We start from the raw sequence: 15,882 nt of genomic DNA, 5'->3' as shown, positions 1-15,882 counted from the left end.
TAGATGCTTGATTTACTTGTCTTCCTTTTTTTTAAAAAAAAAAATAGTTTCTTAAACTTTTTTGTTTGAGCAAGCACTTCAAAATACTTCTAAGCCAAGGTGCTTGGCACTTGTTAAAACTATTTCAAACTGTTTCAAGCTACAAGTATCATACTGGCTGAGAGTACTGTGTTACGCAGAGTAGTTTGCTTTTTCACTGAAAATCTACATGTCTTTAAAAGTCTTCACTGCAATATTTGAAAGAATTCATATTATAAAATGTTTGCCATTACAGTACTTCTCTTTCCTCTTTTCAATAAAATATTGTTCCAGTTATTCCAAATCTTAAGTGACATAAAGCTAAAGCAAAAATGAGAATTTTAACATGATTATCAAACAAGTTCGTATTTGTTAAAATATTTTTCACAGATAATATATACTGTCTTCTGTCTTGTCGTGTATTCAAAGAAAAGTTTAGAATGTTTGGAGAGGCATTGAAATACACCTTAGTCTTCTGCAAGCTACATGTATTAACCTTCTTTTCCATATAAACTGTGAAATACAAAATGCTTGGGTTTGATCTTTTTCCTTTATAGTTTTTAAAAGGAATGCCAAGTAACTTGGTGAATGGGAAGAATTAGTTTACTGAGTTGAAAATATATGACAGTGGGGGGAAAAAAAAATGCCCTAACTCTTCGCATTGCAGAGTTACTGCTCTGTGTACAGAAGGCAAATACCTTTCTGTGGGACAGAGAACAGAATGTGTTCTTCATAACTTCTGATCTCTGAACTGGTGCTTTTGTTATGCCACACCCTTAAAATCTGAAAACCTTGCTCTTATCACATGAATTTTGAAAAATGCTGATTAATATATTTCACTTGGTATTCTTGTTGTGTTATGTTTGTGGTAATGTCTGTGGAGAATAGCTTTCCTCTGTGAATGGTGCCTCTTTAAAGAATATAAATTTATAGATTGGAAAACCTTTTTTTAAAAAAACTCATCTTCAGTTTCTTCAGAGATAGACAGTTTCTGAAAACATGCTTGAACTTTCAAATGAACGTTAAAAATTATACTCAATTCATGCATCTGAACGCTTAAGGAACCAGAGTAGTGGAAATCTTTTATAACAGCAATTGAAATATAATCACAACAGGTATGTTATGCTTGAGCAGCGTGTGTATACGACAATGACCTGTGTCATTATATATTACTGAACAGGAAAGGCAGTATTGAGAAGATTGTTTCCTACCATGAACCAATCTATTCCATAAAATGTATAGTGAAAAAAGTGTGATGGAGTAGATGTGTGATTTTTTTTTTTTCTTTTACCTTTCTGCATTATTAAGAGGTTTTGCTGTAACTGATTTTTACTGATACACCTAGCAGCATGATGTAGCACCTCTAGCTATAAACCAAAATCTGCATCTGTTAACACTATGCAGAAAATTTGGATGATTTCTCCGGTATTCTTATTCAGCATGCTATTTCCTGTTTACTTCTCATTTGCTTTGGTTTCCTCTAGTTTCTCTTGCAGAGCTGCTGGTTTTGCTCTAGTTGTTTTTCTGTGAATTAAGGCTGGCTGGCTGTCATGTCACCGTAAATTGCAAATGAAGGAGAAACTTCAACCCCTCTTGCAGCTGTTCTTGGTTAATGTTGCATATGGTTATATTTTCTTTCCAAAACTGACCCTGTTGAATGTGTGGGCCAAGTTCAAAGCAGCATTTGGCTTTCTCCAGGCTAGACACAGAATCTCTTTGGAGAGAGAGTGCAGTTGTGTGCAGCTTTCTGGAGGAAAGAAGAGTGGTTCCCAGGTCAGGCACCTCACTTAAAACTTTCAGGATACTGACACATTTAGTGTTGGATCTTTCCCACTTGCAGTCCTTGGTCAAGGGCAGTTTACAGCATAGTGAGAAGGGCTTTTACTAAAATTACATACTTTATACTTTTTAATTTTAAGTTTGGCTGCCAGGATGAAGGCCAAGATCTAGAGTTCAGGCACTGGAGCTCCACCAAGGTGCTTCAGAAAAGTGATCCCTAATGTCTCTGTGCTACTGGAGAGCTGTGTTAGCACTAGGCCGCTGGAAATGGCGATTAATGTGGGCGTGCAGGAGTTCCTACTTCTCTTGTGGTGCAGACCACAGACAGGTGGCTGTGTCCACTTGAGATCGGTGTATATCAACACCTTTCCGTATTCATCCTGAATGAACGGCGTTGTGGCATCCTTCATACTTCTTTTTGAAACATGGGTGGAAATGCAGAAGATGTGAGTCTGGGAGGAAAAAAGTCAGAAGATGCTTCAGCCTCTGGTTATGGCATCAGCTGGGAGAAGGGAGTATTGGATGAACCTGCGAACTCTTGGGATGGTTAAGGTGGACTGTAGTTGATTAAAATAAGTGAAAAATACTGAAGGCAAGGGTGAAAACTTCTGTATCTTGTGCTATTATGTTTAGATCATCCCTATCTGAACTTCAGTAACTTCAGTTTAAAGCATACCTTAGTGAAGGGCATCCAGTCCCTATCTGATGTTATCAAGGCATAGAGAACCCACTGTAGTTATGAGCCTGTCATTCTGACTGTTTTTAAAAGGCAGGCTTTAATTCATTAGATAAATATTAAATAGATGCACTCTAATGTGAAAAATTAAACCAAAAATCTGACAGCCCCTGAAACTTAAGTGTTTTCTCTCTTTAAACATAATTTTCCACTTGAGTTAAATCACATCTCAACCCTTCTAAGGGTTTCAAGGATCCTTTCAATGATCTTGACATCTTTCAGTCTAAGTTCCTCCAATCCCAGTCTCTGAATCGGTTCAATGATTGTTTTCTACCCGTTTCAGGTTATCAACAGCTTGTTTTAAAATGCTGAGTTCTTCAGAAATGGGGCTGAAAAACAGGTTTGGGCAAACTAATCCAAGGCAGGAGCCTATCTCAGTTGCACCAGTGCTGCCCGGTGACTCAAACATTCACTTACAAATATTTTTGTTTATAGCTGTCATGACTGCTAGTACTTGATGCTGATTGATGTTACCGTCTACCTGCCCAGGGCCTCTAGCAATTAGTGCTAGCCGGGAAGAATTGGAGAGGAATTCCCCCGTTCAGTACCTTGTGTGGGAGCAGGCAGTGCCTCCCCAGATGGGAGGCTGCCTAGGGTTGTTTTTGTAAGAGGTGACTTGTCTTCTGTGCTTGGTGGGGCACTGCAGCAGTGGACACTCCACTGGTAGAGCTGGAAAAGGGGCTTTAAATCCTGTGTTGTGGCAGGGGTTTTCTCTCTGTCCTGTAACTTGGCGGCGATGTGGCAGCTCACTGTGTCAGTGCTGTAGGAGAGTGGCCACTGGGCATCTGGGCTAACACCCCGAGTGAGAATGAGGAAACGAACCTGGGAGCTGTTTTGGACTCTCAAGCGTTACTAAGTGGGTTACTCATCTCAGACTTCTGATACTGGACTTGGTTAGGTTTTGTTTTTGTGGGGGCTTTGTTTTGTTTTGAGGGTTTTTTAAAGCCGCAAAGGTTCAAGTTGTCGTCTTAATGACAGTGGTTTCTGGAGAGATGAGGTAATTGTTTTCAAGAATTGTTAGGTGCCTGACACAGTATATGCATGAGCTCAGACCTTGTTTTGTACAAAAAGACTCTTGGAACAGCTAACGAAACATTTTAGGTGGATGTCCACCACAAAACAGGCATCAGCAGTATTAGGGAGTGGACAGGACTGCTTCATAAACGGGATGCCACTCATAATTTAGCCAGCTCCACATAAAGACGATTACCCCGATTGAATAGGTATGAAATAACATGCTGTAATCTTCCCTTCGCAAGTTGTGTATTAAAAGATTAAGAGTGTATCTTCTGCTGTTTGCAGAATGTCTGTCTCAAGGGTGGCTAAATGTCAGTGGTGCCTGCCTCACATGGCCACCACGGATCCGACAGTCTTGAGGTACTTGCTGTTCATAAGCTAGAACATGCAGTTCTGTGGAAAACGAGGGCTTTCTGCTGCCTAGAGTTCCTTCAGAGGAGCGGTAGGGTACTGAGGAAGCCTGAATCCCAGTTGAAGGAGAACTAGGACTTCAGGAAATACGGGCCTTCTGTAGGTGACATGGACCTATGCCAGCTGTTTGCAGTCTCTGGCCTAGAAGGAGCTCCAGGGACATGTTCAAAATATGCTGAGCCAGCAGATCTGTGTTCTGACTGTTCTCTTGGGTTTGCAGTGTGGCAGGATTACAGGAGTGTTGTGCTAAAGTGGGTAATACATCTCTAAAGCCAGAAGGCAATCAGGTCAGATGAAAATATATATTTATCTGTCTTCAGGTAATTTTCAAGTAATTTTTAAGCACACCATGTTTCATAGTCTTATGTACTTTCCCAGGTATCTTGCAGTCTATTTCAAATCAGTGTTGCTTTACAATTTCTTCCTTTGGCAAGGAAAGCGTAAATGTTTTTTATGTGGAGATACTCTGTTGGGATTTCTGTGATCATGAGTCAGCAGGATTTGTGTCTCTTAAGTCACTGAAGCTCTGCCTGGATTAAGAAGCCTGGGAGTACTTTGCCATTCCAGGATCTAGCTGTACCTGTTTCTCAACACTATACTGAGTTGAGGCACGGGCATACATCAGATTGCTCTCATATCCTTGTTTCCACAGGAAGAGAGGGAAAAAAAAAAAAGGCACAAGCTGGGCAGGAAATCATCTAGCCAATGCCTGACTCGGTCGTTGATAAAGGGAAGCAAGACTTTGGGATACGTTGCACTGTGCAATAAATCTGGTAAATCAGGTCACGTTCTTGTGTGTTTCTGGAAATTCCTCCCATGCCACCTGAATGGGTGGAGGTGCATGGGGTTTGATTTTTCTATAATGAAAGTTTCCATTTGGGTATAAAAATACCTTTAAATACATTAGAGTGAATTTAGCCTGTTAAAGTGTACTTCTGCTTAGATGGAACAGCGTGTCTTGAATTTTCTCTACATTTTTTCAAAAGTCACCAAAAGATGCTAAACTGGGTTCAGGCACAACAGAAGCAGAGTGTTTTGACCACTATTGGTATTTATATAGAAAATTGGTTTGGTATTATTGGTTTTATATTTATATATTAAATTTGGTATATTGGTTTGGTATTGCAAATTTGTGTAATATATATGCATTAGAACCAGGGGAGTTAACCTGAAAGCCATTCACCTGCTTCTTCATTGATATTGCCAATATCTCTGAAATGATCGGAGACTGAAATTGTAGGAGTGTAAATGGACAACTGGGTAGAGGTCTGTTGTCTTAGTGTGTTTGTTGAGGAAGGAAAGTGACACTGAACTCTCACCTTATTGTTTTTATTCTACTACACGTGTAACTGAGTTGCAATGTTGGGGGTTTATTATTATTGAACAGAATGGCCTTAAAAACGGTTCTGCGCAACAGGGTGGTAATGAGTGATATGCCACATCAAAAGCCGAGCAGTAGCAGACCTTCCTCCTCCTTCACAGCAGATTGGATTCCACATCCCGGGTGCTCCATGCCCACACTGCAGTCTTACTTTTGTTTTGTTTTGGTACTTTTCCCCTTTGATCATTGTTGACTGTTCTTAATAATTTCCATAGAAGCTGGAGTAGGGAACTTCATTCCAAACTTCCTGAAGACTATAGGACAATGTCAGTTAGTTGCAGAGGGTTTGGCTTTGTTCCTGGCAACTTTGAATTGGCTTCTGGCATGGTATGCTTCTGTGGGAAATACAGGCTTAATTTCAAGTGTCGAACTGAAAGGTGGCCATCAAAAAGAAGACGATATCCAGTGAGAAGTGTAGGCCAGCTGTTATGCCAGATGAATAACTTCTTAAGATGATTAAATTATTAGCTGATTCAAAATTTTCAATGTAGTTTCAAGCAGAACAATTAGAAAAAGGAAAGGAGATGGGAGAAGAGGAAGGAATGGATTAAGTGGTTTAAAAAAAAAAGTGCCTAACTGGCGTAGGCTATATAGGGGCTAGGGACAGCCTAAAAGGAGGGACTTAAGGTCCTCCCTCACCCTCCTGCTTCCACAATTCGCACCAGTTAGTAAGATGCAGTACTCCTGCTTCCTGTGCCTTGCCATGACTTTTCTGCAGCCTTAAGGAAACAGAAGATACTAAAAACTTAAAAAATAATAAAAGATGACCCTTCTCAGTTAGAGGGTAAATTGCTGGTTTTTAATTTGATGACTAAATCCCACTGCGTGCTATCAAGGTAGGGTGTGGTGGGTGTGTCAGCCACTGTCCCAGAGTCTCTCCTTGGCCGTCGGCCCCTTGGGTCAGAGATGCTGTTTCATATAGAGAACTTCAGCTTCCCAAATGCTCGTCGTGTCACTGTGCCAAACCACTTCCTATACTTGCTACGTTTCTTTTGTTTTGTTAGGTGTAACTTGAAATGCTCCAGTGACTCTTTCCTCCCTTCTTCATTTAATTTTGGAGTACATGGTTGAAAAATCTGTTGTTTTACAGTTAGAACAAGTGGGATTAAATGGTATTTTAAGTGATTCTTACTTCGAGGTGTTCTCCTTAGCTTTGGGAAAAGCATTGCACATGAAAGCTATGCATGAGACCAGAGAATTAAACCTTTTTTTTATGAAAATCTAAAATTATTTAAACCAAATTTCACAGAAAGGAAAAATGAATTTCAGTCCCATGCTTTGAGCAGTGAAACTTAGATTGTAACGTTTTATCGCTTTTCTACGTATGCTGCTTTATGGCACTAAATGTTTTTTCTCCCCTTCCATTCTGGGGACAGTGACAGCATGCAGAGGGATGTTGTGTGCAGCTTTCTGGAGGAAAGAAAATCAATGCCTGGCTCAGATATCTCACTTAAAACTTTCAAGATGGTAACACGGTTGGTGGATCTCTTCCCACTTGCAGCCCTTGATCAAGGGCAGTTCATGGGATACTGAGGAGGGCTTTCACTTTTAATGAAGTTAAATATTTTATACTTACTCATTTTAAGCTTGAATATAAAATTAAGGAAGCCTGTGATTCCCAAACTAGATGTTACTGCAAATACAAACTCTTTAAATTTAGGTGATGGAGCATCTGGATGCAATTTCATGTTTTGAGTTATGATAGACCTCACTTGACTGTGAGAAGACTTTGAAACTCAATGGATGTGCACAGAAACAGGGTCCTTCCTCCCAACTGCGTTACTAGGTGGTCAGCTATGGATGATCTCAGGCAAGGGGATGCCACACATGCCTCTCCAAGCATCAAAAGAGGGCTCATGTTTCCTTGCAGAGTTCTCTCTGCCCAGTAAAGAGTGGATTATCTCTGTGTTTGTCTATATCCAGCTAATTGATATGGACCTTATGTTTTATTTTGTCAGCATTAAAATTGGTAGAATCATAATAATTCTCATTAAAACCAATTGGGGTTGACTTAGCAATTAGTTGCCTGTAAAAGAGAAAGAGGATATTCTCAGAGGAGCCAGTGAGAACTGCTCTTTGTTTGTCTTTTGATCTTACATGGTTATCTTCTTGCTTTTAAATGCAGCCTTCTGTCTCCTGTGCAGAGCGCACAGCATGATACTTCTGTGTGTGCATCGCGATTAGAGATGCTGTCAGGTTATTTCCAGAACCCCAGTAGGGTGTATGTATTCTTTCCGCTGAATATTTATTTAGCTATGCTTACACATCTGGCAAAAAAAAAAAAAAAAATAATTTACAAATATAGTTCTTCATTTCACTAGCATCTTGCATAGCTTTCCCTTTTATCTATTTTTCATGGAACTAAAAACCACTTCCTAGCAAACCAAATTATAGATGCAAATAACTTTATTGTGGGGGTGGAAAAGCACACATGTAGAAAGACTGATAGAGTAATATCTGGTAGCAAGAGGTTCTTCAATTTAGCAGAGGTACATAAATTGAAATCTGCAGAATTGAAACTAGAAATAAAACGATAGCCTTTGAAGCTAAGCAGTAAATTCTCAATGGCTTGATTTCTTTAGATCAAAATCCTAGATACAAGTTTGGAGCTGGAAAAGGAAGTTGGCTGAATTTGTGATCTTTATTTAGGCTTTCAGAATGTGATTTTTTTTTTTTTGAGGGGGGGGACGGGTGGGGAGGCAGTCCTCTAGTATGTTGAAAAAAAAATAATTATGACCTACTGGGGGGGGGGAATCATTTGGCAGCTTCTCCAGCCTGTCTTGTACCTTTACTGAGATGAAGAAAATCATGGCCTATTGAAATAAATAATCCTTTAGTCCTTGATGTCAGCTGCAGCCAGAGTCCTCTTTAGGTTATTAGCTTGGAACAATTTTGCATAAGTGTGATGCTGGGAGGGTTGCTGTCAATACACAAATAGTTTTGAATTTGAGTTTTAAGGCAGAATAGTATTTTACTGTTTATTGACCATTTTTAGATGTCAGGTGAAATGTGAGGTCGGATGTCATGTAAAGTCTAATTACTGGAGTATTTTCTTAATTAACAGATGATTTAAAAAAAAAAACCACAAACAACTTATTTAATACTCTTATTTTGTAGCTGAAAACTGTAGTTGAGGTCCATAAGATCTGAGCCTGTCTGTAGTGTAAGATGAAAGTGTGCTGTGACAGAAATTGCTGTTTTCTAATAAGATTTCTGGTGTGGTCTCTTTGCAACATAGTGAAAAGACAAGATTATTTTAAGTTCAGGAGATGCTTGTCTAGGGCTTTTAATGTTGGCATCTAAAGGGAACATACATTGACAAGGTACTTAAATTTTTTTAAGTGAAAGAATTTTTTTATCTTTCAACACTTACACAGAAATATGCCAAACCAGACTTTTATAGAGACAAAACGATTCTGTGTTGCAGCTTACCTCATTATGTGCTTAAGATGAAAAGCACTTTTTTCAAGTGCCTAGCATGATTAAATTGAGACAAGAGGAAATTATTTGGTGGGAGAAACGGTGTTTAAGAACTGAAACACTACAAAAGGTGAAGCAGGGTAAAAAGTCTTTGACTACCATATATGTTTCAGCTGAAGCAATTAATTTATTTGAGGATCAAAGATACTGGTGTGTTACTTGTTTAGCATTATATTGTATTCTGCCCTGCTTGTTTCTCAGTAACCCCTCTCGAGTCTTTTTCTACTACTTTAGGCAGTTTGTGAACACCTGGGGTGCTCCATAGACATGCAGGCTTCCAAAGCGTGTGATCCGCCCTGTGAGAGGACTCATAACAAATGTCCCTCATCAGATACCTAACGGGGGTGTGAATCGGTCCAGCCCGGCGCAGACCTGGCATTGCACAGATGAGGAATTCTGCAGCCCTTCTCACCTCTGCTCCCAGGAATGTGAAGTTGTCGGCTTTTGTGCAGGAGGAGTCCATGTCTGATATCGTGTAGTATCTGTGAATGAGGTGTTAAAGAGATGGTTAGAAGGTTTTTTTTGAGTAACACAGTAGTCACCTTGACACCATCATTGGAGTGAAGTGCATGTTGAATGTCATGATGGGGGAAGGAGGCAGGAGGGGGAGACAAATCAGTGAGCAAGCAAGGGGAAAGGGGATTTTTGAGAATTATTTTCCTTAGATCTTCTATAGATTGTTTTATTTCATAAATGATACGTATCTTAAAAAAGCAACAGCAAAACTCCAGCCTTTAAACATATGGAGTTCAGTCTCTGTCATTGTCGGGCGAATGATGGGGTGTTGAGGTGAGAACATCAGAGATTAATGGTGCTCTCCTCCCTTCCAAGTTTGGGGATGAAAGTCTTACATGACATGTGTTTCATTTCCTAGATGATCTGAGAGCTCAGAGCTTTCTCAGCCATAAAGGGACACTTATGGTTTGCTTTTTTTATAGGATGGGCAAAGCAGAACACGCATATTAATATGCAGTGGTACTTACGCAGCTGACAGCTTTCTGTTGAATCACAACTCGGCTTGTAGGCATCTAAAAATAAATGAATTTGCTAAAAGCCCACTGAAGTTAATGGAAGATGGTTAAGGAGTGTAGTGGGAATTTGATTTAGGATCATATCTGTATCTCTTCTTCATTAAGACATTGCCCTCTTTATATTAATGTTATTTATTGTTAATTTAGTCTGGGAATCGTATCTTTTTCTGTAGTTAAGTGTAACAATGGCATTTAATAATTTAATAATTATCCATCATTGTGGCAATACCAACAATTGTCCTGGAATGCATCGATGACTTCATTTTTACATGTACAAATGAAGACACATACAAATGTCTGCTGTCTGTCCTGCAGCGACAAAGCACAGGGCATATCTGTTGAAGCATGTGAGTTTGCTGTCTTAAGTGGGTTGTTTTGTAAGGATCTAATCAGCAGAGATAGGACATCTCCCTTTTCACACCTAATGTGCCCTTTTCTGATGAAGAGCTCTTCAGGGGACCCAGAAGGTGTCCAGCTGCAGTTTCGTTAATTCTAATGTCCTGACTAACTGCTGTGATGAGGAGTCACTTGAGACATTACTGATTTTCAAGCCCAACCCTTCTTAAAACTTTGACTTAGATCAAGTCTAGGACAGAAGTTGATACAGATTCCAGTGCAGATGATGTGCTTTTTGCTTGCTTGATCACTGAATACGATGAGTGCCACTGTGTATAGCAAGTAACCTCTGCAAAGAAAGTGGTTGGTCGAAGTGTACGTACAATGGATGGTTACTGGGGTTTGTCTGTCAGGAGGTGGAAAGCTGGAGCCTGATGCTTATGTTTTAATGTGTTGCTTCTATTTTACTTGCTATTAAATTTACAAGTCAATACAAGCAAGTTTTTTTTAAAACAAAACAAAAACCCTTCCTTTAATTTTCAGCCTCTTGGGCACTATTCTGTGCAACTTCCCTAGGTGCTGGAAGGGCAAGAGGAGAGCTGTGCCCTTGCGGGATGTGCGTCGTATGTGGTACCGGGAAAGCGGCTGTGAGGAACTCTTATTCTTAAATGTGACCTCTCTCGTGAATAGGATTAGTTTGTACTACTCTGCTGGCGTTATTGAATGAAAGAATAGTAGGCTAGGACAACACAAATAAACTAAGAAGGATGATGCATATACGCAAATGCTAAATTTAGCTTTAAGATGATTATTCCGTGCCTCCTGGCTTTCCTCCTTCTCTGGGAGCAACACCTGTGACATATATGTGACTTCTAGTTCTTGGAGAAGCATGCTATAGAGAACTGGAGAGGTTGTTTGGCTTTATTTTTGTGCCTTTAAGTTATCTAACGCCTGATGAAAGTGCAGGTCTAGAAAAGCGTGGGTTTAGAGGTCGGTTGTTTCTTGTGGCAGTATTTTGCGGTAGTCCTGTTCAGCCTTGGGTCTCCTTCTGAACTGTTACTTGTAAAGAGGATCTCTTGGAGTGGCTGTGAGTGCAGAGGTTGCGTTCCATGACACACTAGAGCATAACATTTGTTGAGAAATACACCACAGTTAGGTGGGAGAAGAATTTTTCCTAAAGTATTAATGCATGTGCTGCAACTTTGAAGACCGTAAGTGCTGTATGGTGCAATCTAAAAATGAGTGAACAGGCGTTTTCCCTGTTACTGTAGCAGAGTATCAGCTGGCTTGCTGGAGATCTGCAGTTTTGTGCTGTGTTTGCTGTTTGCGGATGATCTGATGGCTGAATTTTTTTTTTTTTTCATAAATGGTTTTCTGGGCTAACAAGGCCTGTTGTAAGGGGTGAAGAGGGATCGTTGCTGCTTTAGCAGATCCGTAGGAGTCTGAAACAGTTTTATCTGCAGTGTGTATCTTGCTTTTACCGCCTTTCATAGGCGAAGCGGGTACGGGGCTTGTCTTCTCCTGGGCTAAAACTTGCCGCCCCGGGCGCAGCGTGAATTCGCGGGCAGAGGTACGGGGCAGGTGGATCTCACCCCGGAGGGGTCCGGGCAGCCGCTGGAGCCGGCGTGGGACCCTCCGCGGGGCCGGCCCGGCCCGGGCGGCGCTGCCGTATGCCAATAGGTGGCGGTGTCGGCGCGGCAACGGGCGGCCCCTGGGCGGCGCGGCCCGCGCTCCCGCCGGCGGCGGCTGGCAGCCCGCCGGGCCGCGCTGGGCTTCCCCGCCGCTGCCGAGCTCCTTTAATTACTATTATTTTCGTAATTCCCCCTCCGTTCTGGCGGGTTGGGAATCTGCACGGTGAGCCGCGTGTCCGGGTTTCACGGGACTGGGGTGCAGAGTCTGCCCCTTCCCCCCCCGCCATCACGCGTGCGGGGCCGTCCCGCGCGGGCGGGGCGCTGCCGGCCCGGGGGGCGCGCGCCTAATGAGATGCGGCGGAGGCGGGGCCCGGGCGGCGGCGCAGCCAATGGGAGGCCGCGCCGCCGCATAAATTATGGGGGGGGCCGGGATGGCCAGGTTTTGTGCGGCGCGGCGGAGCGCTGACCTCGGAGCTGGCCGAGCGCAGCCCCGCGCCCCGCAGGGTCCCGCCGCCGCCGCCCCGCCGCCCGGCGGAGCTGCCCTGCCGCCCGGCGCTCGCCCACACGCACGCGTCCGGAGAGAAGGAGACCTGATTTCTCCGGGGAGCGTTTCTGGCCGCGATCGCATGAATTCCCAATGTTGTAGACCAGTGGCAATGGATCTAGGAGTTTATCAACTAAGACACTTCTCAATTTCTTTCTTATCGTCCTTGCTGGGCACCGACAACTCGTCCCTGAGGCTCGACAGTAGGTAAATAAGTGTTGTGTCCGAGGGGCTCTGCCGGCGCGGCGGTAGCGGGGCAGGTGAACGCCGGGCTGGCTCCTTTGTCCGGGGGAGCCGCAGCGGCGGCACCGGCCGCCCGCCTCCCCTCGCCTGTCCTCCCCGGAGGGGCTGCCGTCCGCGGCGCGGAGCGCTTCTGCCGCAGCCTGCAATTAAGCTCCATCTTTGTGGTCTGCTGGGGGAGGGAAATGTCGGGATATCTGATCCGGCTGCAGGCGGGGGCTTCGGGGAGGCTTCACAGGTTGCTTTGCTGCATTGGAGCATCCCGGTGAGGCGGCGGCGGCAGGGCAGCGTGAGGATGACTTTCTCAGCCAACGGGCTACCAATAACCGCGTCTCTTGTCTCTTAAATAATTCAGCTGCTGCTAATGTTGTATGTATTTTTTTTCCCCCCCTCTTTCTTTCTCTCTTGCAGTTCCTCTGGTGCAAGCGTGGTAGCTATCGACAACAAAATCGAGCAAGCGATGGTACGTACCGATTGGGGCATAAAACCTTGTTCATGTTTAAAGCAGTAAACAATATGGTGATGCGGCGGGCGATGGTTAACCCGTGCGCGGACGCGTTTGTGTAGCGGGGCCGGGGAGGGAGGAGGGAGGCACGGGTTTGATTTTTGAGGGCTTTTCTTTTTCTTTTTCTTTTTTTGTGGTGGTTGCTTTATTGATCAAAGGCTTCCTGCGGGGAGGAATGCGCACGTTTCTCTATCGATGCCGGGGACGGAATGACGGCATCGCTTTTGGCTCCTGCCTCTCTAAACGATTGATCCCGGCTCCATGCGGCGGGGGAGGGGCAGAAAGCGGCATTTGTTTGTTGGATTTTACCCCCTCCTCTCCCCCCAAGAGGGCGAGTTTTGGGCTGCTTTTCATTTTATTTTTTTAACTCTTCCAAGCGCATCCCGCTCCGGGCCACCCCTGCCTAACAGGCTCATCCCCCGCAGGCTGCAGCCGCGGGGCATCCTCCGCCACTGTGCCCTTCCCTGGGCGGCCGGCGCGGGCGTCGCGGAGCCCGGGACCGGCGGCTCCCTCTCGGCGGCCGCCGCCGGGCCAGCTCCCGCCCTGCCCCCGGCGCGGTCCCGCCGCGCTGCGCCTGGGGCCCGGCCGCCCTTTGTTACTGGAGCGGTGCCTGGAGCCGTTCTCACGGGAGCCTCTGCCGACTGTTGCTAGGCAAACTCCGAGCCTTTAACTCCCGGCTATAAATAACTCGGCCGCTCATTGGCCCGGGCGCGCTCTGACGTCACCCGCGGCCGCGCACGGTCGGCGGGAGGGAGGGAAATGCGGCAGCCTGCGCTGAGAACTGGCTGCAGCCGGTGCGCGGGGGGCGGGGCCTGGCGGCGGGGGGCGGGGCCTGCTGCCCGCCCCCGGGGCCGCACGTGTGCGGCGGGGCCGGAGGCAGCGGGCTGTGACACCCCCCCACCCCCGGCTGGGGTGGCCGAGCCCTGGCATGTCTTGACCGCTGTGAGAGAGAGCTGTGCCCGGCCTGGCTACCTCTGCCGTGGGGCTGGTGGCCCTTGCTAGGATGCTTCTACGTGACCCAGCAGAGCTGGGCTGGCAGCGGCTGTCTGCGTGGGTGGGTCCGCGCAGAGGATGCAGAATTGCTTCTCTAGCTGAGCTGGGTGGGAGCATGGGCCTGGCCCTGGGCTGGTTTCCTAACGCACAGGCTCTCTTCTGCGTTTCAGGATCTGGTAAAGAGTCACTTGATGTATGCGGTAAGGGAGGAAGTGGAGGTTCTCAAAGAGCAAATCAAAGAGCTGATAGAGAAGAACTCCCAGCTGGAGCAAGAAAACACGCTGCTAAAAACACTCGCCAGCCCGGAGCAGCTTGCCCAGTTCCAGGCACAGCTGCAGACTGGTTCCCCGCCTTCCTCTTCCCAGTCACAAGGGACAACACAGCAGCCTGCTCAGCCGGCATCACAGGGGTCAGGGCCTTCAGCATAGTTCAAGATGTCGTTGCCATCGTGATCGCTGGCCTCTGGACTGCCCAGAGCAAGAAGGACTAGCGGGAATCCGCCACAGCCACCCTTCATCCATTTCAGTGCACATTGCAACCCAGACTGAGGACTCCATGCTCTGCACACATCAGGAGAGGCTTTTCCCCCCCCTGTATTACGCACTCATCTGTCTCTCTCTTCCCTCCCTTCCCCTTTGGCTTGAAGGAGTCTTTGTTCTTAAGTTGATTGAATAAAATAAACTTCTTCCAGGGAATTAGCACAAGTACACTGGAGACTTGAGCAGCTTCTGCAAACAGCTGAGAAACGAAGCTGCATGCCTGATTTTGTTTTTGGTTTGTTTTTAAATCTTCCACTCATCCAGTGATATAACTGATACAAGTGCTTTTCGAGTTTGGAAATGTGAAGAAATAGACTGGAGTAAAAAGTGATGGCTCAATCCCCCATAGTGCACTGGGGTTCCAAAGTGAGGACTGGTGCATAGGATCTAAGAGGAAGAGGGAGGAAGGTAAATTCAGTGTTTAACACTTAATTGTCACCTGAAACCTTAAGTGCAAATATTTGCACCATTTTCTGAAGCAGTGGACAGGTGCATAAAACTGTATTATATATAGAAAGCAGGTAGGTGACGTACAGTTGGGTCATAGGATAATTACAATGAAGGTTATTTGCCTACTGTATATTTGTGTATTTAGTGTAATTACTTTGTAAAATAGAAAACTGTAACTATTTAGGTTGTACAGATTGAAGTTTAGTTGTTTCATTGGCTGATCTGAAAAAGTTTGGAAAGTTGTTTTTTTTTTAATGCTACATACATAAGAATGCACCTACGCAACTGTTCAGAATTTGGCAGATTTATGCTGTTTGTGTAACTTCTGAAGTTCCCTGGCTGCTGATTATCTTGAAGTAAATCTTTGTTCATTGTAGTTTGGTTCAAGACAGGAAAAACCACTCCAAAAATTATCAAACCCTGCTAGCAAAGAATTTAAAAAGAAAAAAAAAAAATTGGATATCCCAGTATGGATTTTTTGCATATGATCTGTATAGTAGTATGCATATGTTTTTGTGCATGTTCTCTAAACAGTTGTAACACGTCAATGTATTTAACTGTTGCACTTGTCAACTTTCAATAAAGCATACAATGTTGATAAATCACTGTTTGTATATTGTACTAATGTTAACTGCAATCACTTCAGCATGTTGCAGTGCAGTTTTATGTGAGCGGTGAGGTCAGGAAGCATAGGTCTGGGTGCGAGATCCTGTCTGTTGGCTTCAGAGCTTTAGTTTCAGCTAACAATACAGCTCCTGCTTTCCACAGTTTCTTAAAAAAATGCAGTGAGC

At 44.4% G+C, this 15,882-nt stretch overlaps 1 protein-coding gene across 3 annotated transcripts in view; it reads left to right on the top strand.

Annotated features, from left to right (window-relative positions):
* Nucleotides 1-15,671, top strand: part of TSC22D1 (TSC22 domain family member 1) — a 96,848-nt gene extending 81,177 nt beyond the window's left edge. For 2 of the 3 annotated variants that reach the window (XM_086620404.1, XM_086620389.1), the window contains 2 exons: nt 13,016-13,067; nt 14,273-15,671. In XM_086620404.1, coding sequence (XP_086476530.1) covers nt 13,016-13,067; nt 14,273-14,530 — 310 coding nt within the window. In that variant the 3' untranslated portion in view covers nt 14,531-15,671. Of the gene's footprint in view, nt 1-12,368; nt 12,572-13,015; nt 13,068-14,272 lie in introns of those variants that run through there. The other variant, XM_086620410.1, reaches the window with a different exon arrangement.
* Nucleotides 15,672-15,882: the final 211 nt, after the last annotated feature.

This window comes from Tauraco erythrolophus, chromosome 1 (assembly GCF_009769465.1).
Source record: "Tauraco erythrolophus isolate bTauEry1 chromosome 1, bTauEry1.pri, whole genome shotgun sequence".
Classification (NCBI taxonomy): Eukaryota; Metazoa; Chordata; class Aves; order Musophagiformes; family Musophagidae; genus Tauraco; species Tauraco erythrolophus.
This window is presented reverse-complemented; position numbering and strand designations above follow the sequence as displayed.